This window comes from Gambusia affinis, linkage group LG02 (genome assembly GCF_019740435.1).
Source record: "Gambusia affinis linkage group LG02, SWU_Gaff_1.0, whole genome shotgun sequence".
NCBI classification, from domain to species: Eukaryota; Metazoa; Chordata; class Actinopteri; order Cyprinodontiformes; family Poeciliidae; genus Gambusia; species Gambusia affinis.
In genome coordinates this window covers 2,774,155-2,799,892 of record NC_057869.1, presented here as the reverse complement: position 1 = coordinate 2,799,892, position 25,738 = coordinate 2,774,155, and the positions used below count along the sequence as shown (strand labels likewise).

General features: G+C 39.9%; 1 protein-coding gene across 1 annotated transcript; it reads left to right on the top strand.

Moving 5' to 3' along the window:
• On the top strand, positions 1-25,686 carry c1qtnf4 (C1q and TNF related 4). Its single transcript, XM_044141036.1, is given in 5 exon segments — positions 1-178; positions 19,651-20,012; positions 21,157-21,295; positions 21,298-21,329; positions 21,433-25,686. Coding segments are annotated over 4 exon segments (1,014 nt in total). The 5' UTR covers positions 1-178; positions 19,651-19,655; the 3' UTR covers positions 21,919-25,686.
• Positions 25,687-25,738: the final 52 nt, after the last annotated feature.

Genomic DNA, 25,738 nt, shown 5'->3' with positions numbered 1-25,738 from the left:
AGGAGAAACGGTGATGGGGAGGGATCCAAAAAAAACACAGCATGGCGGGTGGGAGAGCAGCTAGAGAGAGGGTAGTGTGTGTGTGAGTGTGTGTGGAGGGGAGATTCATCCACTAAGGCAGAAGTTTCAGCTCTGCGCTCCACACACAGCCAGGACGGAGGACAGAAAGCACTAACAGGTGAGCCGCCTCTTCCTCTTCCTCGTCCTCTTCATCATTCTGGGTGCAGAAGTTGTTCAGGTTCAGGTGTGAACGTTGATGCGCTGAAGTTCTGGGTCAGATCAGACATGGGAGTGTGCAGGAATGCAGCGTTTCCCCGATTTAAGACGTGAAGGAGGAGATGTTCCAGATTTGTGCTGTTGTGTTCCTGGATGCTTTTCTTTAATCCTTTGTGAGCGCTGACTCAAAAGCACAACGCTGGCCGTGAGGATTGAGCAGTCGTGCTGCGTCGGAGCAGCATGCATTATTTATCTGCACCGATCTCCAGAAGCAGCGATGCCCCTCTGGGGGCAGCGGGGCTTCGTACACACTGCCATGTCCTCAGAGTGTTAATATCTGGGATGATTGTTGAAGTGATGAAGTGTTGTGTGAGTGGAGAGCAGACAGACATCTTTTACATTTCCTCCTCTTGATTGAGGAAAACCTTGCCCAGAGAGTTCTGTGTGTCAGGATCAGACATCCTATAGATTATTAATCATCATATGGATTATTAATCATCATGCATGGGGGAGACATCAGAGAATCCCTGTGAGTGATCCTGAGGTCTCTTATCTCCAGGCGGGAGTTCCTCTCCTTTTGTCTGCAGATCCAGTATCTGAACCCAGATCAGTGTTGGCGCTTCGCTCCGTTCAGGCAGCGCGCTAATCATCCGGCTCACATTACACATTTGTAAGCACATATGCTTGTGTTATTAACAGCATCTGTAGGAGTGTGTGTGGGCGTGCATGTGTGTGTGCGTGCGTGTTTATGCGTGTGTGTGTGTGTGTGTGTGTGTGTGCATCCAGCTGCTTCTGAAGCCCTTCTTCACTGAGGGCTGCTGGCAGCTGCTCATGCCATGAGGGCAAACAAAGACTCCAAGATTTATGAGACACAAAACACACACACACACACACACAGCATAGATGTAATAAACTTATATTCAGTGCCTGAGAGCACAAGATGTGATTCTGAATAATCCAGACGAAAACACCTGCAGCTGATGTGGATTTTTTTCCATATAATATTTCTGAACTCTTCCTGAGTTAATATGTTAGAGTTGTTGTTTCTAAATGAATGTAAACTTGTTTTCTTTGCATTATTTGAGGTCTGAAAGCGCTGCATCTATTTTGTTATTTTGACCATTTCTCATTTTCTGCAAATAAACACAAAATGTTTGCTTGGAATTTCAGAGACGTGTTAGTTCATAAAAGAACAATGTTCATTTTACTCAAAACATACATCTGTAAAATCAGAGATCTGACAAGTTTGCAGTGGCCTGTTAATACTTCCCAGAGCTGTATGTATTTCCTATAGGGTGCCTATGTATAAGGGTTCAAAATGAAAAAATCTTGTTTTCATTAGTCTAAAATAGTTTAAATTTAACTGAATATGTTGAAAGATTGAAGAAGCTGCAGGTGAAACGTTGATCCCTCATGTATGGAGTTTAGGTTAGAAATTAGCAGCAGATGGTTTCAGTTAAATTTACTGTTTAACGCAAATGAACAGCAAATAAAACCACCTGTATAAATACAGATGGTTTGAAAAACTTGACCTTTCAGAAGCAATGATTACAGCTAATCAATCTGGGAAGAGTTGTGAGGACTTTTCTAAACAATTGAACCTTCATCGTTCAAAGAAGTTTTCCAGGTTTGAAACTCAGCACGGCACTGAGGGAGTGATGCTTTGGGCTTTTAGCCACTCCTCTGTCAGTGAGTCGACCTTGAACTACTAAAGTATTCCAGCGTCCATTATGTGATCCCAGATTCTCCCTCCATGGTCTTTAGCTGGGAAATGATCCAAAAAACAGCTGCAACTTTGCAAAAATGGAATAAAACTGAAATAATAAAGGTGATGACTGTCAAGTTCAGCCACCAGCCTTAGAAATTCTTTACTGTGGCTTTAAGGCAACAGAAACAATCATCTGTAAACCTCAAAGAAATAAAACAGCGTTGGAAGAAAAAGTGAGCCAAACTTTTTCCACTCCAGATCAGAACTGATTGTTTCAAAACTGATTGTTTCTTTATAATTAAACAATCCAAACAGAACCGGTGAATGGTGTAAAATACACTCACTTAGGAAACTTTTAATTATGGAACGAACCGCTGCTTCGTGGTCAGCCATGAAACGAGGGCAAGATGAAGAGACGTTGACATACGAGAAAAAAACTGCATAATCCGGCACAGACATAAAAGTAGCAGAAACATCTGATCAAAAGAAAGACGAGGCTTTGTTCTAAAAAAAGAAGTAAAGCTTTAACTTTACTTTTGTGTCCCGCTGCTTGAACAAGAGACCCCAAGAAAACGACTCGTTAACCAGCAACAGATACAGTTTTACTTAAACTGTTGTGAAAAAAACAGCATAAATAGTGAAGATTGTTGGACTTCTGGATTTGTCCAAATCATGTTGATACTTAAAAGCACTAATAGAGACGTTGAAATCATAGAAATGTGTTTTCTATACAAAATGAGAAAGAAATTCGATGTTTTCCTCACTATAAACAGGAACAAGTCTAATGAGAGCTAATTTAATCAACTTCTGCAAATTATCTCCCAATAATACACATTTTGTTAAAATGTTCTTAAATCAAAGTTTCACATTCTGAATGAAGGATTTTGTGTGCAGTGCATTCTGGTCCTCTGCACTGCAGCAGTTCATCTTTTTCAGATTTCTCTTCCTTCAACATGTTTGCAGGAAAACATAGATGAGGCCATATGTGTCACCATATTTGTTTTGCCGCGGGGGGCTTCGCAAGCAAAAGTGTGTTTTGTCCAGCTTTTAGCCATCATAGAGGAGCTTTCATATCTGCTTCATCATCCTCTATTGGACAAAGATCTGGATGCTGCTGTGGCGTAAAATCATAAAAATTCTGCCCTGTTCAGGGATTTTTCACATCTGTTTGCAGTTTTACCACAAAAAAAATATTCTGTGCTGCTCGCAGCAGAAGGAGCAGCTAATTGTGTCATGAAGGGTTTAAACGTAACATTTATCCAACGCCAAGAGGTTCTTCATGAACATCCAATAATCTGAACAGCTGGTGTGATGGAGGGCTTCATCTGCTGCTGCTGCACGACTTTCTGAAGTTCTGGACAATAAGTCGTGTCTAACCAGCAACAGTTACTCTGGCAACATGCTCCAAATAAAGCTGAATGTGGATTTTTGCAAAGATGCTTTTGCTGATGTCAAGCACAGCTCTGCAAACAGCAAACTGAACACTCAAAGCCGTTCGCTCTGAGTTTTCTGAGCCTGAAAGCTCAAAGTGGATCCCACACAGGACAAAAAAAAAAAAAAAAGCAGCTTGAAACCAGAACGAGATTATTGACCAGCCTCAGGAAAGCACATATTTAAACAGGAGGCAGCAGGAGTGTGAGCATGAAGTGCGATGTGAGAAGTGGATGATGGGAACACAAGTTGGATTATTTTAAACTTCACACCTTGAGGTTTGGATCAGTGAGAGTAAACCCTGAGCAGAAAGAGATGACTGTGCTGCAGCAGAGGACGCTTTGAGCTGCACACTGTCACCATCTGATAATCCCTCGGTGCTACACTAATCTGGCTCTTGCAACATCCTGAAGATAACACACACTGTTTCCTGAAACTAAACGTCTGCCTCCAACACTACATGAAAAGAGATCCTGTGATTTTCTTTTAGCTGGGTCATCAACTTGAACCAGAGAGTTCTGCTGCCTTTCTAGCACATTATGCAAATAAGAACAAAAAGAAACAAATCCAGCAACAAACCAGCAGGAAATTCCCCCAGGTCCAGGTACGGATAGCAGCAGAGAAGCTTCAGTGACGTTTTAGGGTTCATTCACACCAGTCCTGTTTAGTTCGCTTTAGTCCAACTTCAGTCCAGTTTGTTTGAGAGGTGTGAATGCGTAATCGAACTTCGGTGCGGTTGTAGTGAAGTCTGGTGCGGTTTGAATGCATATGCAAACACCAAGCGGACTGGTGTTTGCAGAGCAGGAAGTGCTTTTGGATTCTGGGTAAATACAACCAAAACAAACGTGTTAGCTTAGCGATAGCGGTAGAAATGCCTTGTGGTCTATTACCAAAGACAAAAGAGAAATCAGGTAGACACAGTTTGGTTGGCGAATGAAATTGTAACATTGTTACATTTTCAGCTGCTGCATTTTTCTTTCACAAACCAACCAAACCCTTTGAGTAGCCTGTTCCCCTCCATGCCTGTGGAGGCGCTGTAACAAGAACCACTGAAGGAAACAACACAGAAACCTCTGGAGACACTGAGCTCAACTTTCTTCTTCATGAGATATAAACAAAAACGGCGTGGCGTCAGATTTTAGTGGTTACAAGATTTCTCTTTTGTTTTGGTAAAAGATGACAAGTCATTTCTACCGCTAAGCTAATACGTTTGTTTTGTTTGTATTTACCCAGAATGCCCTGCAGGGTAGTTAGACTGCTGCTTTTGATGCATCCGCAAAAGAGTTCACTTGAAGTGAACCGAGACCCAGACGGATCAGAGTTTGATTTCTCATTCACATCTCCCCAAACGGACCGGCCTATCTGGGCAAACGGACTGGAGTTGGATTAAAGCGAACTAAACCCAGCTGGTGTCAGAGCTCTCATTTCATTCATCGATGTTGCAAAGCCAGAAGGAGAAGAAGCAGAAGATACCAGAGAGTCGGTGTCCTGCCAGCAAACACAGCAGGGTTTGATCCATCCGTGACAGACGGGACACGGCGAGGCAGCAGACTGGACTCCCTGACGGCCGCGCTGGCTCATTACGAGTGTGATTACAACCACCGAACACACACCAGTCATGTAAGAGGCAGTGCAGGATAGAAATGTAAACGCATGGCTGAAGAATAGAAGAAAGAGACACAAATACGCCTTTAATTCACTCCTGATTCAAACGTGATTATTATCTGGCTTTTTAAAAATTCAAATAAATAACTCAAACGGAAAAACACATGTTGATGTGAGACCATTCGGCCCAGTTCAGAGAATCCAGTAACCCAGTGGTTTTTGAGATGAATCCACCTGAAAATGCTGGATTTTAAAGTCAGTGCTCTGTAAATTTTGATCTGCAGAATATATCAGGTTTATATTTCATACAGTATGTTGGATGGTCAGAGTGAGACAAGTGCACTGAAGCAGCGTCTCTCTCCAGAGACTGAAAGCAAACTGAAGGACAGAAAGAAACGAGTGAAAGTCTGAGAGAAACGCCAGCAGCTCTGCAAGGATCTTTGCTTTGAATTTCATGCTAGCACTGAGAATACCAACAATCCTCTCACACAGATGATGTAGCCATGGCTTTAGGGTACATTCACACCAGCTCTGTTCAGTTTGCTGTAATCAAACTCTGGTTCGTTTGTCTAGAAAGTGCGGTTCGTTTGGGGAGGTGTGATCAAACTCTGGCCCATCTACAGACCCCGGTTTCTGTTCAGTTGAAGTGAAATCTGGTGCTGTTTCAATGCATGTGTGAACCCTAAGGGGGCTGGAGACCCCTCCAAAAGCAGGACGTGGACTACAGCGCAGGGCATTCTGGGTAAATACAACCAAAACAAACATGCTAGTCTAGCATTGGAAAAATAACTTGTGATATTTTACCAAAGACAAAGAAGAAATCCTACAACCACTAAAGTCTGACGCCGTTTCATTGTTGTTGACATTATGTGAAGAAGAAAGTTGCGCTCGGTGTTTTCTTCAGAGGTTTTTGTGTTGCTCTCTACTGTGGGTTTTTTTTTTTGGGTGCAGCGCCCCCACAGGTGAGGAGGGGAACAGGTTTTTCAAAAGGTTCAGATCGTTTGACTCTGTGCAGAGAAGAAGAGAACCACAGCAGCTGAAAATGTAACAAATGTTGCAGTTTTGGTTCCCAACTGAAGCGAGTCAATTTCATCATAAGGTGTGAAAACAACCTTAGAAAACCTGATTCTGCTCCACGTTGACTTTGATGAAAACAACAGTTAGAAAGCGGATTTGCATTCAGAAGTGGCTCTCTATTGTTTGCTCTGGCTGTAAGTCCTGGCTTACACTTTAGCATCTTGTTTTTCATGTTTCTTTTTGTCTGCATTCGCATTGCTGCCATGCATGCAGTCCCCAGGCAGGTCCTGGTGTCTGCCGCTGTCAGATGGTGACAGGCTGAGGATGGAGGGCGAGAAGCGGCCGAGGGAGGGATTAATGAGCGGGAAAGCAGCAGCGGGGGTCTGTCACTGCACCTTCAGATAACCGCTCCCTCAGCTGCCTTTCTCTCCTGTCCCGAGTGGACAGGCTGCAGCTTGTTGCTGCGCATCTGGGGGGGAAATGCTCAGTACCCTCTGCAGATCTGCTCCGTTTGTTTCCTCTTTGTACGTTTGGAGAGGAAGGAGGAGAAGCAACAATACATGGTATCAGACCTCAAAGTGGTTTTAAAAAACCAGCTAAATTCAGAGGAAGAAAACAGGAACAGGAAGTGTTTATGAAACTCCTGTCCTCAGGTTTGACACCCAAAATGTTTTCCCTTTGTTGTCCGTTTGAGAAAAAACAAAAGCTGCAGGAAGACAGTAGAAAACCTGTAGGGACAGGTACTCTGCAAAAACACAAAATCCTGAAAAGGTATTTTTGTCCATCCATCCATCCATCCATTTTCTAATCAGCCTTTGTCCCTAATGGGGTCGGGAGGGTTGCTGGTGCCAATCCCCAGCCAACGTTCCGGGCGAGAGGCGGGGTCACCCTGGACAGGTCGCCAGTCTGTTTTGTCCTTCTAGAGCAAATTTCCTATCAAGACATTTTGTTATAAGTCAAAATGTGTTATTTCACTTAGAACCAGTACTTTTTCACCAATATTAAGAAATTATTTAATTATAACGGAAACCCAAGTTACTTTTAAGTTAGTTTTGTCAACTATACTAAGACATTTACACTTGAAACTAGTCAGTACTAATACTTGGTAAATATTTTGAGTTTTGCGGTGTATGAGAACCCTAAGTAAAAATACCAGTTTCTACGTATTTACTCAAACATTTTCAACTAGAGATGTACATTTGAGTGAAAGGATAAAAATTAATTTCAACTTGTCTGCGTTTCGAGTCTAGAGGCAGTATTACGTATCAACTAACCTAGTGCCATTTAATATCACAATCAATTAATTATGTAAACTTCAGTTGTTATAAACAATGCTGTAAATGTCAGACTTTGCAGTTTGTCGCTGTGAAATTGGGTCTCTGTCTCTTTAAGAAGCTCCTGCTCTTTTTGACACTGGCTTCAGCATATAATCACAGCAATGCTTCTCAATCTGCCACTGTAGGACTGTTACGTGGTTTCTATAATCAACTCATTAGACTCACAGTTCCACCAGATGTTTTCTAATTGCTGCTGCCACTAGTCTAGAGGAGCCGAAGGGGAGGAGCTTTGTGGACATAGGCAGAGCTTTGTGAGAGCAAGCGTTTAGACACCCAGAACGGTTGCCATGTGGGATTCAAGGATTATGCAAGAAAAATATCAAAACAATCAGAGGTATGATTTTGATGAAGGGATGAAATTATAACATGATATTTTTACATAAAGCCCCATTTAATATCTCTTAAAGCCTCCATGTTTGCTTATTCTTCAGGAAATTTGGATTTCTGAAATTCCAAATTATTTCTGCTCTGCTCATGAAAATGGGAGTTATTCTTTGCAACAGAAATCTTTACTCCATAAACAGTGTAATTATTCGACCTGCGGTTCACAGGCTTCTCATCCTTATATTACCGTTAAGGTTTCTCGTCCTGATAATGTAGCTTCACACTCGGCTGCACGCTTTGATGACCAGCCTCTGTCCAAGTGAATGTTCTCATTTTGACTTTCAGTCCAGAGCAGAGGGCCTTCACATGCGCCCTCCCTCAGATGCACCCGGATTTTTATCTCCCAGCAGGCTGCTGTCCGACGGCGGCGGCTTCAGAACATCAGTCACACTCCGCAGCGTTCAAACACACACCCGCAGCCTCCATCGTTATGGAAACAATAAACTACAGGGATCTTTCTATCGGGAAATGTGAGCTGAAGCATGTCGGAGAAAACCAAACTGAATAAAGTAAAACAAATACATTTTCACTTGAAATCAGCCATATTGATGATTGAACATATTGATTTCTTTGCATTCTTTTTTCAAAAATGTTTCATTGGTCAAATATGAAAGGTCACTGAAGTCCACTGGGAGGCGATGCACTTAATATGTGCATCACACAGAGGACTGAACTTGACGAAATGCAGCTACGCACTGCAAAAACACAAAGTATTTTCAGGCTGTTCACAGTAAAATTGTCTTGGTGGACTTAAAATAAAAGAAATAACTTACAGGTATCTTTTTTAGCAAGAGCACAATTTTCACACTCATCTTTGAAAAAAGGATTCTCCATATGAATGTGACAAATAGGATTGTTACAACAACAAAGAAAAGAATAACTGAATAATTAACCCATTTGTTATCGCTATAAACAAAAATGTCATTTTGAGATTATTTTAAAGTAAAATAATGGCGATGACATAATAACAATGCAAGAACACATTCTCAAAGAAAGAGAGAAAAACAATAAATTATGCACATGGAAATTATAGAACTCGTTTTAATTTATAATGCGAGTAACATTCCCAGCAATCACTCATGAAAAATAAAAGCCTTAAAATTTCTGCTAAAGTTTTCTGTTTCGGCAGGTAAAATCCCAAAACATGCTGTTTCATTTCACGTCAGTCAAAGAGCAACAGACCCTCCTGAGGCTCAACGCAACCTCCAATTATCTACTGAGAGCATGAATTATTGACATCTTTGTTTGCAGCAGACACTTTGGGAAATAATGTTCGGTTTGATTTCTCTTTGGGTTTTTCTCGTCTCCGGTTTGTGTACAACCTGTCTGCCTCCTCGTGATCCCGTCTGAACGAGCAGCTCAGAGCGATGGCACGTATCAGTCTGTCACCCGACCCAACCTGAAGCCACCAAACAGAGGCCTGGGTCTGATTAACTAAAGAATGTCCTTTGTGAGCTCTTCTTTTCTTTGGCCTCGTTTGAAAATGTCAGGCACACAAAAGACAGCACACAAAACAAAACATCCTCAGCAGAACTTTTAATTTTCACTAAATTTGGAAAGTAAGAAAATAAATACGTTGTTATTCAGAGCAAGAAAAGCAGCTGCTTAGAGCCTCCTCACCACTAGGGGGCCCTCAAGAGCAAAAGCTAGCATGATAAATTAAAAATAAAATATATAAATTACATATGGAAAAGCCAACGTTTTGTAGCTGGTGCTCAAATAATACATTAATATTGGCTGCTGCCACCTTCGGAGAAATGGAAGATATCAAATTTCTAAAATTGTTTTCTGCAAATTTTATTTTTATCAGCTGATGTTAATTTTCAAATTATCAAAATAATGTGGCACAGTTAAATACCACTCTCAAAATATTTTTTTTGTTTGCTATTCCTGTAAGTTTAAATTGAATAGCCAGAATAACATGATGTAAGTTAAATACAGATGCTGTGTGTTACACACTTACAGTAGCTCAGGAATCTGGTGTTGATGATATATTAGTAATGTTGGGGCCCTGAAATGAAAATATGCTTTGGGCCCCAAAAAGAGTTGGACCGGCCCTGTAATGTTGGCTTGAATTGTTCAGCTTCCAATAACTTGCAAAAGTGTTTATTACATTAGAATAAATCTTCAGCATCATTCTATTTGGTATCATGAACCATTTTCTCTAGTTACGGTTGCTATCACAACAGTTTCCAGTTACTCTATAAAAACATCAAGGTCAGATGAGAAACATCTGAAATACATCCTGGAATAAACAAGCAGATAAAACAGAGTCTGAGGCAGAGAGGAGAGGAGAGGAGAGGAGAGGAGAGGAGAGGAGAGGAGAGGAGAGGAGAGGAGGAGAGGAGAGGAGAGGAGAGGAGAGGAGAGGAGAGGAGAGGAGAGGAGGAGGAGAGGGAGAGGAGAGGAGAGGAGAGGAGGAGAGGAGGAGAGGAGGAGGAGAGAGAGAGGAGAGAGGAGAGGAGAGGAGAGGAGGAGAGGGAGGAGAGGAGAGGAGAGGAGGGAGAGGAGAGGAGAGAGGAGAGGAGAGGAGAGGAGAGGAGAGGAGAGGAGAGGGAGTGGAGAGGAGAGGAGAGGAGAGGAGAGGAGAGGAGTGGAGAGGAGGAGAGGAGAGGAGAGGAGAGGAGAGGAGAGGAGAGGAGAGGAGAGGAGAGGAGAGGAGAGGAGAGGAGAGGAGAGGAGAGGAGAGGAGAGGAGAGGAGAGAGGAAGGCTGCAGAGTGCCGACTTCTCTTGTCTGTTTCTACAAATTCCTGCTACCTGAGCAGATTTCACTTTACTGCACAAAAAGTCGACAAAGAAACGAGTTCCTCAGCTTCCAGGCAGCTGCCTGATGTTAGACTGCAACTCAGAAAGGATGAACTGCAAGAGCTTACAGAAATATAAAGCTCACTGATTTTCTAAACTGGGGAAATAAATGAAAATGTGCAGAGCATGGAGAAGCATTGATTTCAGGTCCAGGTGCATCTGGTGGCTAATATCCTGATGCATACTGTAAAAAATGATTTTTCCTAAATGTGGAACAGAATGTGCAAACTGTTGCCCCGTCTCCAGTTGATTTGCAGCTTTACTTAAAAAACATCCCACTCTGAGTTTTATGAAAGCATATTTGTAACGAGTTGCAGATAGAATCACAGACCTCAGACTATTTCACTGGAAGTTTTACAATTTTCCAACACAAAGTGACAGGAATTAATTATTTCTACAGACTTTCCACTTGGACAAATAAACATTTTTGCTTATTTGTCGGATTGCATGGGACGTATCAGCAACTAACAATTTTTAGCACAAATTCTGGACTTCGACTAGGCCATTCTAAAACATAAAAGTTCTGTATTGCAGATTTTTAGGTGTCTGAACTTTGTAACACTTCATCTGTAGGTCAGACTGTAAGTTTTAAATAAAGAGTTGGTAGCAAAGAAACTACTAGTGAAGTAAATAATCCAAAGCTGGATTTATCCATTTATTGATTATTTTAACCACTAAATATTGCATTGCAAAAATAAAGTCTTACCAAGTGTTTTGTTCTAGTTTCTAGTGCAAAAATCTTAGTGCAACTGAAGCAAGACAAAACTAATTTACAAATAACTTTCCAAGAAATAGGAGGTTGCATAAAGTAACTAAAGCCAATTAATTTAATAAGGATTTTAGGAAAAGTAGATATACTGGCAGATTATTTCACTCATAACAAGAAATAATCTGCCAGGAAGACTAGCACTTTTCTATCAATATTAAGGAATTATTCACTTAAAATAATCTCCTCTATCTTGATGAAATGTCACTTGTAAGTTAGTTTAGTCTTATTTCAAGTGAACTAATATATTTGCACTAGAAACTAAACCAAAATGCTTGGTAAGGTTTTGTGTTTTTGCAGTGTGGAGAAGCTCCAGCAGTTAATATTTCTGTTTACTGAAATGACTCAAAGACGACCCACAGCACTTCACACAGAGTCTGATAAGCAGTGATTATTTTTCATCTTGATCAAACCCGTCTCCCCTCAGATGAGCTCAGCCCGTTGTTGCCTTTGTGCCTGCGTGCTTTTCATGGCTGCATGCTGCCGTTCCACTGAAAGTCGTTTTTCAAAGGCGCTCTTTACTCCGACGGCAGAGGGAGACGAGGAATCGGCAGACCCCATCCTGCCTCCGCCTTACTGCTGAGAGGATGGAAGAACAGAACCGGTCAGCCAGAACCGGAGCTGCACAGCAGAAGACTGAACTCACAGCAACGCCTTGATCAACTGTGAAGGAGCAGAAATGGATACAAAGACGATTTTTGGCTTTTACTAAATCCAAATCTGATGTTAGCAGGTCATAGGGCGGTAATCTTAAAACAGTTTTGTGTATTTTTTAAAAACATTAAATCTTAATGTTTTTAAAACATCAGTAGGTTCTACAGGCTCTGTTATCCAGAGGCAGGTTGCAAATAGTTACATTTATTTGAACAATTTCTTAGAAAAAAATATTTTAGGAGTAGTTTTACTCTAATGTACTTTTTACTTTTACTTGAGTAATATTGTTCTTAATTATTTATACTCTTTAATAAAATTTCTGGATACTTTATCCAATACAAAAAAGAACAAACATTTTAACCAAATATCCATGAGACACTGACTGACTTCTTGTTTTTATACCAGATTTGTTTTTCTGATGTCATTTTCTTGCTGGGGATTAATAAGATTCAGTAAACACTGCAAATGGTTACTGGAAACACGTTACGGTATAAAACAAAATTAAAATCATGGAAAAAATTCATTCTGAGATCAAAGTTGGAATTCTGAGAAAAAAGAAATTTAAGATTAAAGTAAAAATTCTAATATCAAAGTGGCTCTTTTTTAACATGTACACATTTTCTACTGTATTAATTTAATATAACGTTTAATATTTAGGAAAAATATATCGATGTGAAGAAGTGTTTCTTCTTCTTGAGTGTTATTTTTTATATTTTTGTTATATTTTGTCAGTTTGGTGAAATCATTAAATATTAAATCAGATTATTTATGATTCGCTACTCAGAACCTCAGTGACATTTTCACCACAAACATTTTGTAAACCCATTTTTTTTGTTTTTTTACTTTTATCTGAACAAACGTAGATTGCAGTAGAGTTATATTTTTGGCTTCTCTTCCATCTCTGCTGTTGTAAAAGTAAAAGTTGATTAAAGAACATTCTGAGAGAGCAAAGGTAGCATCTGCTAATGATTTCATCATCCAAACAGCTGGAATATCATAGTTCATATAAATGGAGGAGCATGGAAAACAATACCTCCTGTCTGGGTGTGTGTGTGTGCGTGTGTGTGTGTGTGTGTGTGTGATGAGTGTCTCTTTGTTATGCCGTGCAGCCTGGCGTCCTCGCCTATACAATGCAACAATAGATCTGTGTGAAGCTTTGATCTAATGAGAGAGAAAGGGGCGACAGAGCGGAGTGGGAGATTGTTCAGCGAGAGAAGAAGAGATAAAACTGCACAAAGAGGCTGAAGCGGCTCATCCAAGGATCCAAGGATTTGATTTCAGCTCACTGTAGAAAGTGATTTAAAAGTTTTTTTTCTTTAGTTTTCTGAATAAAAAACTTTGCCATAACTTCTTATTATTAGATGAATTGTGAAAGCTGATCTCAAGAAGTCCTAGAGTTAAAAACAAATTATTTTTTAATAAGTTGTAGTCGTTTCCACTCATTTTTTCGAGGAATACGTAAAAGGGAGAGAAGCAGAAATTCAAGAAAAGGCAGCTAAAAGGTGTGAGAGATTAAGGAGCTTCTATTGAAGCTTATGTTCTATATAAAACAGAAAATCTTACCAAGTATTTTTGTCCAGTTTCTAGTGCAAATAATGTGTTTGCAATAAGAAAAACAAATTTACAAATAAATTTTCAGCAAAATATAGGAGCTTCGTTTCAGTAAAAAATTCCATAATAAGAAAAAAGTTTTAATTTCACTGGCAGATTATTTCACTTATAACAAAAACATTTTCCTCATGTTACAAGTAAAATATGTAAATATGTAACATGTGGAAAATGTTTTTGTTATATGTGACATAATCTGCTAGTAGAACTAGTACATTTTCATTACTATTCAGGAACTATTGACTTAAAATAAGCTTTTATAACTTGCTGAAAGGTTAGTTATTTGTTCATGTTGTCTCATTTCAGGAGCACTAAGGTATTTGCATTAAAAAGGAGATATAAATATCATTCCAAAATACTCTGAATGATTTTGTGTTTTTGCATTTTAAGCTTTTCTTTCAAGCAAACACCATTTTTAAGTTGGTTAGTTTGAAGTTGCAGGCGTCACACATGACGCTGATTTTAGATTAACTCTTATTTATGTGTAAGTTGTAAAATAATAATGTTTCCACCTCATCTTACCACTGATGATGCGAGCAGCGGCCATATTGAAAGGTAACTCGGGTTCAGAGTTGCTTCCAGTTTCCCAGGGGGAAATCTAACGTTTGCAGACGTTACAGTGGATTTTTTTTAGATTTCCCAGTAAAACTGGAATGCAGCATCATCTGGTTCACACACTGAAAAAAAAAAAAAAAACATTTAGAAAAAGTGGTAATTAATTTAAGCCATTTATTATCCTTAAGTGTTTCAATTAATGTTTCTGCTTTATAGCAGCTTTCTTAATAAAATGAAACCTCCTCAAACATAGTTTCCTCCCCCTCACACACACTCACACACACAAGGTCAGTTATTTTGCAACAAATTTCACTGAACGACTTAAAATTTCCAATCATAGCTGTGGGATAAATTCGGCAGCAGTTAAATCAACTCCTTTGACATTTAAATGAGGAAACTTCAGCGTGTTCGCTGCCGCCGCCGGAAACTCGACATCATGTTCCAAGAGAAGAAATAAAGTTAGTAGAAATCCTCACAGAGCAGGTGAGAGCTGCAGGGTGGCTGTTGAGCTTCAGTCTGAGAGCTATTGTGTTTGTTATCACCTGCAGCAGATGGCCCAGCATGCAGCACACACACACACACACACACACACACACACACACACACACACACACACACACACCAACGCACAGGTACAAACTACATGCATATTCCTACATGAAAAACTCCCAGCAGAGCAAACACAGATCTTTTCATTAGCAGGATTTGTTTATTTAAAATAAAAGGAGGTGTGTGTGTGTGTGTGTGTGTGCGTGTGTGTGTGTGTGTGTGTGTGTGTGTGTGTGGGTGGGTGTGTGTGAGAAGGCAAATTAAAAAGAGAGAATGTCTCAGATGTTTTGGACCTCAGTTTGTATTCAACGATGCATTTATTGACGGTTTTAACACATTTTAAAACTGAAATAAAAAAATTATAAACAGCTGATTACATTTTTACTCCAGTGTGTGAGGAGGAGGCCGATGTCTTGATCCAGATGTTCTTGGATGTCTTGATCCAGATGTTCTTGGGCGAGAGATGGGAAATGTTAATGATTGGTTGTAAAACGGTTTCATTGCTTTATTACTATAAAACGCAACACACTGCAAAAACACAAAATCTTACCAAGTATTTTTGGTCTAGTTTCTAGTGGAAATATTTTAGTACACTTAAAAAAAAGACTAAACTAACTAACTAAGTGCAAGTTACAGTGCCAGATTATTTCACTTGTAAAATGAAAGAAATGTCATGTTACAACGTAAGTGAAATAATCTACCAGGGACCAGCACGTTTTTATCAATGCTAAAGGAAATATTTAGGTAAAAATAAAAAAAAATAGTTCATACTTTGTAAAATTTGTGGGGTTTTTTGCAGTGCATATCAATCTGAATTAGCAAAATTTAAGTGCTTTTTGTTTGATTCATATTTAAATTGCATCATTTCTCTTTAATTTGCCTCATTGCAACTTCGTTTGGTTTTGAGTGTCAAGGTCAGATTTTGTTTTTTTAACTTCAGGTCCACTTCCTGGATTTTAAACCTTAGTCTCAGACTTAAACAAGGCAAGATGGTCCAAAGATATTTGGACTAGAATCTGATTTTGTGTTTTTGCTGTGTTTGTGTTTTGTTCTTATGTTTACTGAAAACAGTTTAGTCAGAAAGTTAAACGTGTGCATTCCAGTCACGTTTAACTAGAATGCTGCCGTGTTTTTATTTCCGACCTGTTTTCCTTGGAGAGCTGCAGGCTGGTGCAGTGATGCAGACTTGTTTCCTCACAACGGAAGATGAAAAACCCAGTAATCTTCATGTTGTGTATTTTACACCAACAATCAAATCAATCTAAAACTCGACATTCTGACGTGAATGAACATGTAGTTTAGAAAGCACATTTTTCTCAACCTAGAAAGTGACATAATGTTACTTCAGGGTAAACAAGTTATTAATGTAAACTCACAGTTGTACAAAAATAGCCACGTTCACACACCCATTTCCTCACACACACACACCAAAAGCAGCCTACGCAGTGAGAAAACAAAAGAAAAACACACATCTCCACCCACACAGTAAAGTTATATAGGCCACACAGACATCGTACACATCATGGTTTGTATTAAATCCCTTCCCACAGGAAATTCTGCATTTCATGTGGCTTCTCATCAACACTCCTCCGTTTCTGTGTCTTTTGTTTCCCCTCCTCCTGCTGTCCTCCTTTTCAGGTCGTCTCCATCATTCGTTATTGATCTGTCCACAGGGAGGACATATCCACCCTTTATTTATAGATACAGGACAGACCTCAGGGAGCGAAACAAGAATCTTGACTGTGTTGTTTATTTGGGAAGTTTTCGTACAGTGTGGTTATGTTCACAGCTGCTGTTGTGATTAAGGTGAATATGAGATGCGCTGATGGCCATTGTTCCCTGTGGTGAATGGATCCACTTATCATTGGAAAATAAAGCTGAGCTCATTTGATTTAATGATCATTTCATTTTCATTTAAAATCCAGACAAACTGTTTTCTACTTAGTGCTAAAACATATTTGCTCCTAGATTTTCTTTTGCATCTTGTTTCCTGTATTGAACAGAGTGTGGAGAGACGAAATGAAGACAAGCAGCTAATAAAGGTCTGACACTGGGAATCCAACCCAGTAATCACAGAAACTGCCCAGTTTTCAGTTATTTGACTGGTTGTGTCACTATTCAGCTGGGCAGGGGAGTTTTAAAATCCACTGCAGTATATTTTTTCAGGGTTCCTCTGTTCTCCTCTGTCCTCCCCTGGGTGCTCATTATGGAAGAGGTTGGTTTGATCTATTCTTTCATTTCAGTTTGAACCTGAAGCAACTCGCTCTCTGCGGAGCTCTGTCGACACGGCCAGTTAAAGCTGCTGCCATTACACAGACAAACAAACACTATTTCTTAGTGCGAGCTGCCATTATGCTAAGGAGCTGCGTCTGCAACTCGCACCTTTTCTATCAGGCAGAATCTGCAACGAGCTCGATCTGCAGCGCTGCATGGATTTCTCCCTCTGCTGATCTGGGACAGCTAATCAGACAAAAACAATCAGTTGAAACTCAGTGCCCTGGGTATAATTAACAACTATAATTAGCTTCTATTTAAAGAGGTTTATTTTGCTTAAACATACAAGAGAAGCATTTAGTTTCAAGCACAAATAACCGAAGGCTTTGGCAATGAAAAATATACTTTCAGTTCAGATTAGAGATATTAGAGGGAAATCAGAACACATTATTTAACAGTTTACAGCACAAGCTGATGTGAGAGAATGTTAGACATCCAGAATGTTAAGCAGAAAGTAATTTATAATAAATCATGACCACTAAAGCTTCTCACTTCATGGTTTTGTGACACGTTTCCCAGCTCAGTCAAAGAAGCCGCAGACAATAGATAAATCATGCTAATGACTTCACTGCTCTGTAACTGCGACATGCATGTTTATGTAAATATTCAAATGAAACATAAATCACACAGTTGGCTTTTCTTTAGTCCCACTGAATCTGTAGAAGAAGCAATTTTTAGGAATCAAAACGGAATAAAAGGAAGTTTCTTAATCATCATCCAGTGATTTTCTGACTAAAAGCTTTTCATGACATGGCAAAACTAATTTCATCCAATGACGTTACTGCATAGAAAGGAAATAAGGGACAAATTCAAAACAGCTTTTTTATCTCTAATATGTGTTCAAATGAGAGATTCAGCAAAAATCTTTTATTTAACTGAACTACTTTGATATTCTTGTGAGTAAAGTTGTCTAAAAGTCTTCATGGGCCACAAAACTGCCAGCTTCACCAGTGAACAACAATCTGCAATATTTAGTAAAATAAATGGTCATTGTTGATGACATGGGATCTCTGAACTGTTCTGGATCTATCCAAAAAAACGTTTGCAGATTTGCATTCTAGAAAGAAACATAAATAGTTTAAACATTTTTATTGTGTTGGTGTTCAATGTCAGGATTTGTGTCACTCTTTTTTTGAAATTATTTAGTCAAATGTAATAAAGATAGAGGTGGAAACCAGTCGCTGTATTTTTGTTGTACAGAATAAAAAAACACATACATGTTTACTCAATAATCTGAATCTGTATTGACTGAACAAAACTGTGAAAGGACACCCTGATCTATTGAATTCAGATGATTTGTATTTTTAACAAAAGCAGCACCACCAATGTTTTACAAATGGTTTTGACATAGATTCATAGATTATTTATTAATAATATTAATACATGTTGAAAGGAGGAGTTCTTTCTTCTCAGGACACAGTTGACATTTATCCCAATTTTTGTATCACAAACAGTGCTGGCCTTTTAGAAAATGAAGCATTTTGCTTTAATTTATTTAAATTTACATAAATAAAGTGGATTTTCCATTAACTGCACTGTGGTGCAGTAAAAACATAATCATCATCCATCTAACATGATTATTGAATCCTGTTGTCTTGGTCAACAAGTTATTTATGTGCATCTTTAAGACAAATGGTTGCAAAGGTTCAGATTACGGCGCATTTATAACTCAAAATGAGTCTTAAACTCATATTTAGCGCAGTCAGCAAACTTTCACATCAAAGCACAACTTAGACGCATTTCTCATCCATGAGACACACAGCTGGATGACTCTTTGACATGTTATTTTCTTTTAATTTGCTTAATGAGCAGTTCGCTCTCATGCCTCATTCAGGGTTTTGTATGACACAGAATGTTAATTAAGACTGATAAACCGCCCTGAAAGCTGCAGCATCGGCTGAACTCTGCTGGAGCGTCACAAAGTACACGATGAGCTAAATCCTTGTTTCTTTGTTTGGGTGGGGGGCTGACACCTCCACCCATCTGCTCTGTGTTGCTTCACCGCAGCAGCACAACGAGACAGAGAGAGAGAGACGGATAATTACATCCTCAACTGAGAGCCGTGTGGTTAAAAGAGTTAATACGGCTCGGTGAATTTTAATGAGCGTGTTCGTACTTCCTGTTCTGTCATTTATATTAAAATCCACTAAAGTACATTTGTCATTGTAGGCTGCTTATGTGATTGCTATGCTTGTGAAATTAGAGCCAATGCTGCTGCTTCCTGTTCCTGCTGCTTTTATCAGTAAAATAAGTAATATTTTCAGCTTCTGAAGGCGTATAAAGAATAAAGGAATACATTCCCAGCAAAAAATTACAGAAACTTCCTGGAAAAAACAAGTCAATTTCTGAATTCAAAATGTCTAAAATTTTCAACAACAAAAAAATAAATCATGGCAATTTCTGAGTTTTAAACTACAGAAGTTTTCTGGGGAAAAAAATCCATAATTTTTAGTTTAATATCAGAAATTTTTGAGAAAAAAACCTTAGACATTTCTAAGTTTAATATGTCAAAGATTTGCTAGAAAAAACTCTTAGATTTTGAGATTAATCTCAGAAACATTCGTGGAAAAACATGGAAACGAGTGAGTTTTAAAAGTCGAACATTTTCTAGAAAGATCTCGGAAATATTGAGATTAATCTCAGAAATAAAATAAAAAAGCTGGATTACAGAAGTCAAAAACACCAAATCTAACGTGTGTCTCCTCTTCTAAATAACTGTCTCTGTTTATCTTTTCTTCAGGTAAAATGTTGCTGCATTCGAGCGTTCTGATTGGCCTGCTGTGCCTGGGCCAGGCCGGCGGCGCCTGGGGTTTGGCCCGCCTGCTGGACAACGCAGAGCTGCGCTCGGCCTTCTCCGTGTCGCGCACTAACAGCATGGAAGGTGGACCGAAAATGACCGTGACCTTTGACATGGTTTACGTCAACATTGGCGGAGACTTTGATGCCAAGGCGGGATTGTTTCGCTGCCGCATCCCCGGGGCGTACTACTTCTCCTTTACGGTGGGGAAGTTCCCCCACAAAGACCTGTCTGTGATGCTGATGAAGAACAGGAACGAGGTGCAGGCCATCGTCTACGAGGAGAACGCCGGAGAGGAGAGGAAGGTAGGCTGGAAAAAACTGCTCACTTTCAGGTTACAGGTGTAAACAGAAACTGTATTTAAGCCCCAAAAACTTCTCACATTTTCAATTTAAATCTAGAAATCCAAGCTGAGCTCCAGCATGTTTGGTCAGCTGGTTTTACAAATGTACAAAATCACTTTTTGCATTTTTGTTGGTTGAGCAGGAGGCTCTACTAATGCTTTTCAAAGATCTTTGCCATTTCCATGTGTGAGTGTAAACGATGAGTTGGGGGGCGTGGCCAGCAGCAGGTGATTTTGATTTTAAAGTGACAAGACGCTTTAAAACAACTCATTCTGAAGAGAGACATTTGTAGGCAGAACTGAGCCGACTAAAATCTCATTGACTGAGGCTGATTTTGTACAGAACAAAAAAAATGTAATGAATATGTTTTGTATAGGCCATAAACTCACCTGACATGTTTAAAGAAGCATAATAGGTCACATAAGGAGCAGTATCATGTAAAATTGACTTTTTTGAGCTTTACATCATGTTAGAATGTCATTCCCTCATAAAAAACATAAAGTGTGGCCTTGAGAGTGATTGAGAAATCCTTTCATCTCCATGGCAACCATTCAGCCGGGCAAAATGCCTGGGTGGGCCTAGCCCCGCCTTCGAGGTGCAGCTCCTCCCCCACTCAACTCCTTCAGACTAGTCAGCAGCAATTAGCAAACACCTGGAGGAGCTGTAAATCAGCTGAGCACATTATAGGAGCTACTTCTCAGTAAAACTCTGGCAAAAACATTAAAGGGTTAACAGAGGAGCCATGCTGTGATGACTTCCTGAAGGCGGAGAGTCAGAAAGAGCAGGAGCTTCTTATAGAGACAGAGGCCCAATTTCAAGGTGTCAAATTTCTTTTAAGTTATATTTGACATATAGAGCCTTTTAATAACAACTGAAGGTAACACAGTTACTCGATTGTGCTACAAAGTGACACTATGTGGCTGGAAAAGGCATCCTGCCCCTTTATGGTTTCTGACCGTCTTCCATCATGTCAGCTCGGTCAACGCCTTCTGAGTTTGTGTTTAGGGGGAACTGATGAGTCATAGAAGCTTATCCCTCTGTGATTGGATCATGTTTCTGGATTTGCCTCCCCAGCTGCGATAACACCATCTGCTGAAATCCTCAGGTGCAGAGCCAGAGCGTCATGCTGCAGCTGGAGTTCGGGGACACCGTCTGGCTCCGTCTCCATGGCGACCCCCGCTACGCGCTCTACAGCAACACCGGGCACTACACCACCTTTAACGGCTACCTGATCTACCCCGACACCTACAGCTACCAGACCCACCACCACCAGCACCAGCCCACCTACAACCCTCAGCAGGACACAGAGGACGCCAAGTCCAGGCCAGGAGACGCCGAGAAGGAGGAGGAGGACGACGGCCAGGAGTATGATGACGAGGAGGACGACGGGAGATCAGCCTTCTCCGTGGGCCGCACCCAAAGCATCCTGGGAATCGACCAGGTGGGGGTACCGCAGCACCGGCCGATCAGCTTCGACACGGCTTTCGTTAACATCGGCGAGGACTTCAACGTGACGGAGGGCGTGTTCACCTGCCGCGTGCCGGGGGCGTATTACTTCTCCTTCAACGTGGGCAAGCTGCCCATGAAGACGCTGTCTGTGAAGCTGATGAAGAACCGCCTGGAGGTCCAGGCGATGATCTACGACGACAGCCAGGGTGAGAAGGCCCTGCAGAGCCAGAGCCTGATGCTGGCGCTGAAACCAGGCGACGTCGTCTGGCTCTACTCCCACCAGAGAGACGGATTCGGAGCCTACAGCAACCACGCCAAGTACATCACCTTTACCGGTTTCCTGGTTTACCCCGACATCAGCCCCAGCGCCCCCACCACTGCCACCACCAGCCAATCAGCAGCCGCCAAGAGCCCCTAACTACAGCTGGGGGGCAAATGACTGAGCATCCTGGGTGGGATTCAGGTTCACACCGCGAAAACACAACATCTTACCAAGAGGGTTTGGTCTGGTTTCTTATTACACTTGAAATAAGACAGAACTAACTTATAGATTTTCAGCAAAATTGGTAGCTTGTTTTCCGCAATATGTGAAATAATTCCCACATGTGGAATCCCAAAAATTAAAATGGAGCCATTTTATGTTCTTCTTTGCACTACATTCATCAAACTTTGGATGCACAATTTTAAATAGACACCATGTTGAGGCCATGGAAGGTGTGAAATAACTTTGGTGTTCTGTTGTCTGTAGTCTACATTTCTAACTGTTTATATGAAAATTGTCTCTTTAGGCAGCTGATAGTATGTAATATAGACACTTGAGTTCATGATAAATGTCCTCTAGGGGACAGCAAAAGAATATTCTGTTCTAACATTGATGAAAATGTTCTGGTCCTAATGGCAGATTATTTCATTTCAAACAAGACATGACATCCATCAGTTGTAATTTTTTTTTTTAGCAATATTCATGAATTATTGACCTAGAACAAGCTCCTACATCTTGTTGAAAAATTGCCTGCAAATTATTTTTTGCCTTAATTCAACTGTACTAAGAAACTGGGCAAAGCTACTTGGTAAGATTTTGTGTTTTTGCAGTGAAAGTCACAGAGGGTATCAGGAATAATTCCTTCTCAAACTCAAAGGAGTTTCGGACTCAGAACCTCAGAAAGAATCTATTTAGTTTATAGCTAATGGCTTCCCATGCCAGGAGTCCATCTCACTTGAGTGTGAATATTTCACTCTATAATGAAAGTTCCTCTAGGTGTTTGATTATGTTAGCATTGGTGGTGGGCACCGCTAGCTAAAACGTTAGCTGTGCTAACCCTAAGGAGCTAGTCATTACCCTTCTGCTATTGGTGAAGTGCTACACCAACACGGTATTTAGAGGGAGCAAATGCTAATGCGCTAACGTCAATTCATATTATATCTGCCCTTGGAAGACTACAACGCTAACGCACCAATTAAATTGGACATTATAATTTACATATTCTAGAATTATATGTTGTGTTATGTTTATATTTTTCTCTCAATTTCCGTCTTTTGTTTGAAATAAAGTCATTGGGGAGCGGGGAGGGCGGGGGGAGAAGACTGTTCTTCGCCCACTTCAAAGTAAGAGCATGAATATAAAGGTCTAACTACTTGAAGAGTTTTAAACTGTCAATAACTAAAAGTTCAACACATGTTGAACTTTATTTAACTAAACTTTCCCAAACAGCCAAGTAAATTATTCCTTTAGAATCTACATGGACAAATGAATTTAGGGGAAGTGCGCTAAATGTTTTCAGTTAGCAAAAGTGCTAAATGAAACATCAGATCTGCTATTAGCAGAAGGGTGCCCACCACTGGTTAGCACAATTATCATCTATCTGCACTTTACTAGATAATTAATTCTGGTGAAATTAGTCCGGTCCAGTCTAATTAAATACAAACTGAAACCAATCTGGGTGCAGTTTTCTATAACGGATCAATAATAACTATCAACAAAACAACAAATGAAGTCTTGAATTTCCAAGAAAATTTAAGTGACACTAAAATGATAATCAGCTGATATGCTTAATTGTTACAGTCTCTATCCACAACCGTACAAGAAAGTAGAGTTTATTTTTATCATGAGTGAAAAGTCATAAAAATGCTGTAAAATTAAAGCATTTCTCTCCAAGGATGAAATCATGTGAAATAGATTTACCAAAGAGTTGGACATTCATAAATGCCCATTTGTTCTGATCATTTCTGCAAAGTAATTCCAAGCGATTTAAGCTTCAGTGGTTTGATAAAGATGGATAATCAGAATTTTCATTCTCCACTGAAATATTCCTTGAAGTGTTGGCTTCCTGTCAAACGTTTGGTGTTTCTGCTTATAAGTAAGACGTCTCTTTACTTGTTTTGTCATTAACCGCATGTAAATTACAGTGAACCGTGTCGGGTTTTTGTGTCAAAATGAGTGTTTTCTTTCCAATATTTGGGAGCTCGATGTTGTCTCTTGGTCGCAGGGGGAGCGAAGGATTCCAGGACAGAACTGACACAGATTTGGAAGAAGAGCACGACTCCGTATCCATACAACTGTTGACCACATGCCTCCTCTGGGCCTGCAGGGATCTGGGACATAATTTGATTTCTGATTCTAGCAGCATTTATTTCAGGTCTTCAGATAGAGCCCACTGGGGGGAAAATTGAATTGCTTCTCCCAGGCTGCAGTGATGTGCATATCTAATTTCACACCGCTGGGAATAAGATTATACAGTTCAAACTGTCATGAACCCTTCCCTTATCAAACAACCCTATCCTCTGGAGGACCGCGGGGGTTCAACTTTAGTTTTGTTGAACGTTTAGATGTTTTTATGACATTGGTTGAACATTTATGAGAAGCAAATGTTGGAAAATGTATGAGATGCAGAGCTCTGACTTTACTCCAGTCAGTCAGTATTTGGCAAAGGAAAAATGAGTTAGAGTTAGGAATCAGCAGCGGGAAACATGTTGGGAGAGCGTTCCACAGATCTGCAGGAAACTGTTTGAAAATGTATGCTGCATATGGAAATTTCACCCGGTTTTAAACGAGACACCATTTCCAAATCAGGCTGGAAAAAAGGTGCTTGCTGTGATTCCTGTTAGAAACCATAAAGGCAGGAACCCTTTAGCAAAGCAAACCACTGAAAACTCATTTCCTCTGGATGTATTTGACAGAAGGAGTGGACTAAACCTGAAAACATCTTTATGTCTAAAGATAATATGAATTTTCCAGTCTCACTTATAGCTGATTTCCAAAGCTGTAAAGCGGCAGCGACTTTTAGGAAACAAACTTGTGGTTAATTTTCTCTCCCAGTAAACTGAGTTTCTCCTTTAGTCTCAGAAGAACGCTCTCTCCATCTCAGCCTCAGCGTGAGAGCGAACCCAGATCCATTCAGCCGGCCCGATGCAGCTCAGGAAATCAAGTTTGTTCTGTCCACAACCCTCCAGAACCATCCAAAACCCACCAGAACCTTTATGATCCCTACAGAACCCATCTAGAATCTTTCCAGAACCCTCCAAACCTACAGAACAATCTAGAAAACTACAAAATCCTTCAGAATCTCTCCAAAACCCATCCAGAACCACCTAGAACCCCTGCAGAATCTCAAGAACTCCCAGAACCCTCCGGAACTTATCAAGAACTTCCAAGGCCCATCCAGAACCCTTGGTGTGTGCAGCACTCAGAGACTTGTGTTATGCATGCATGTAACTGAAAACAAAACATCTGAGGAGAAAAGTTTTCTCATGATCGCATGTCCAGCTTGTGTGTGTTATGTGTACAGTTCCTGTTTCTGATGCTTTAGGTCAAAAATTATGTATTTAAAAATAATTATACATATATATATATATATATATATATATATATATATATATATATATATATATATATATATATATATATATATATATATATATATATATATATATATATATATATATATATATATATATATATATATATATATATATATATATATATATATATATATAGTCAAAACGTGGTTCAGTTCTAATTTCTACAGTTTTCAAAACAGTTTTGTCGTGCCAGAAAAAATCCCTGGATGATATTTTGACTCTTGCTGTCTTCTGTCCTCCAACTATTTGAGATGTTAAACGGATTTTTACATGTAAAGTGAATGCGACGGAAGAAAAAAAAACGTTCGTTGAAATAAACGAAAGAGGACAAACATCTTGGATTGTCCTGGTTTTATTCTGCAGCGCCACCTGGTGTTTGT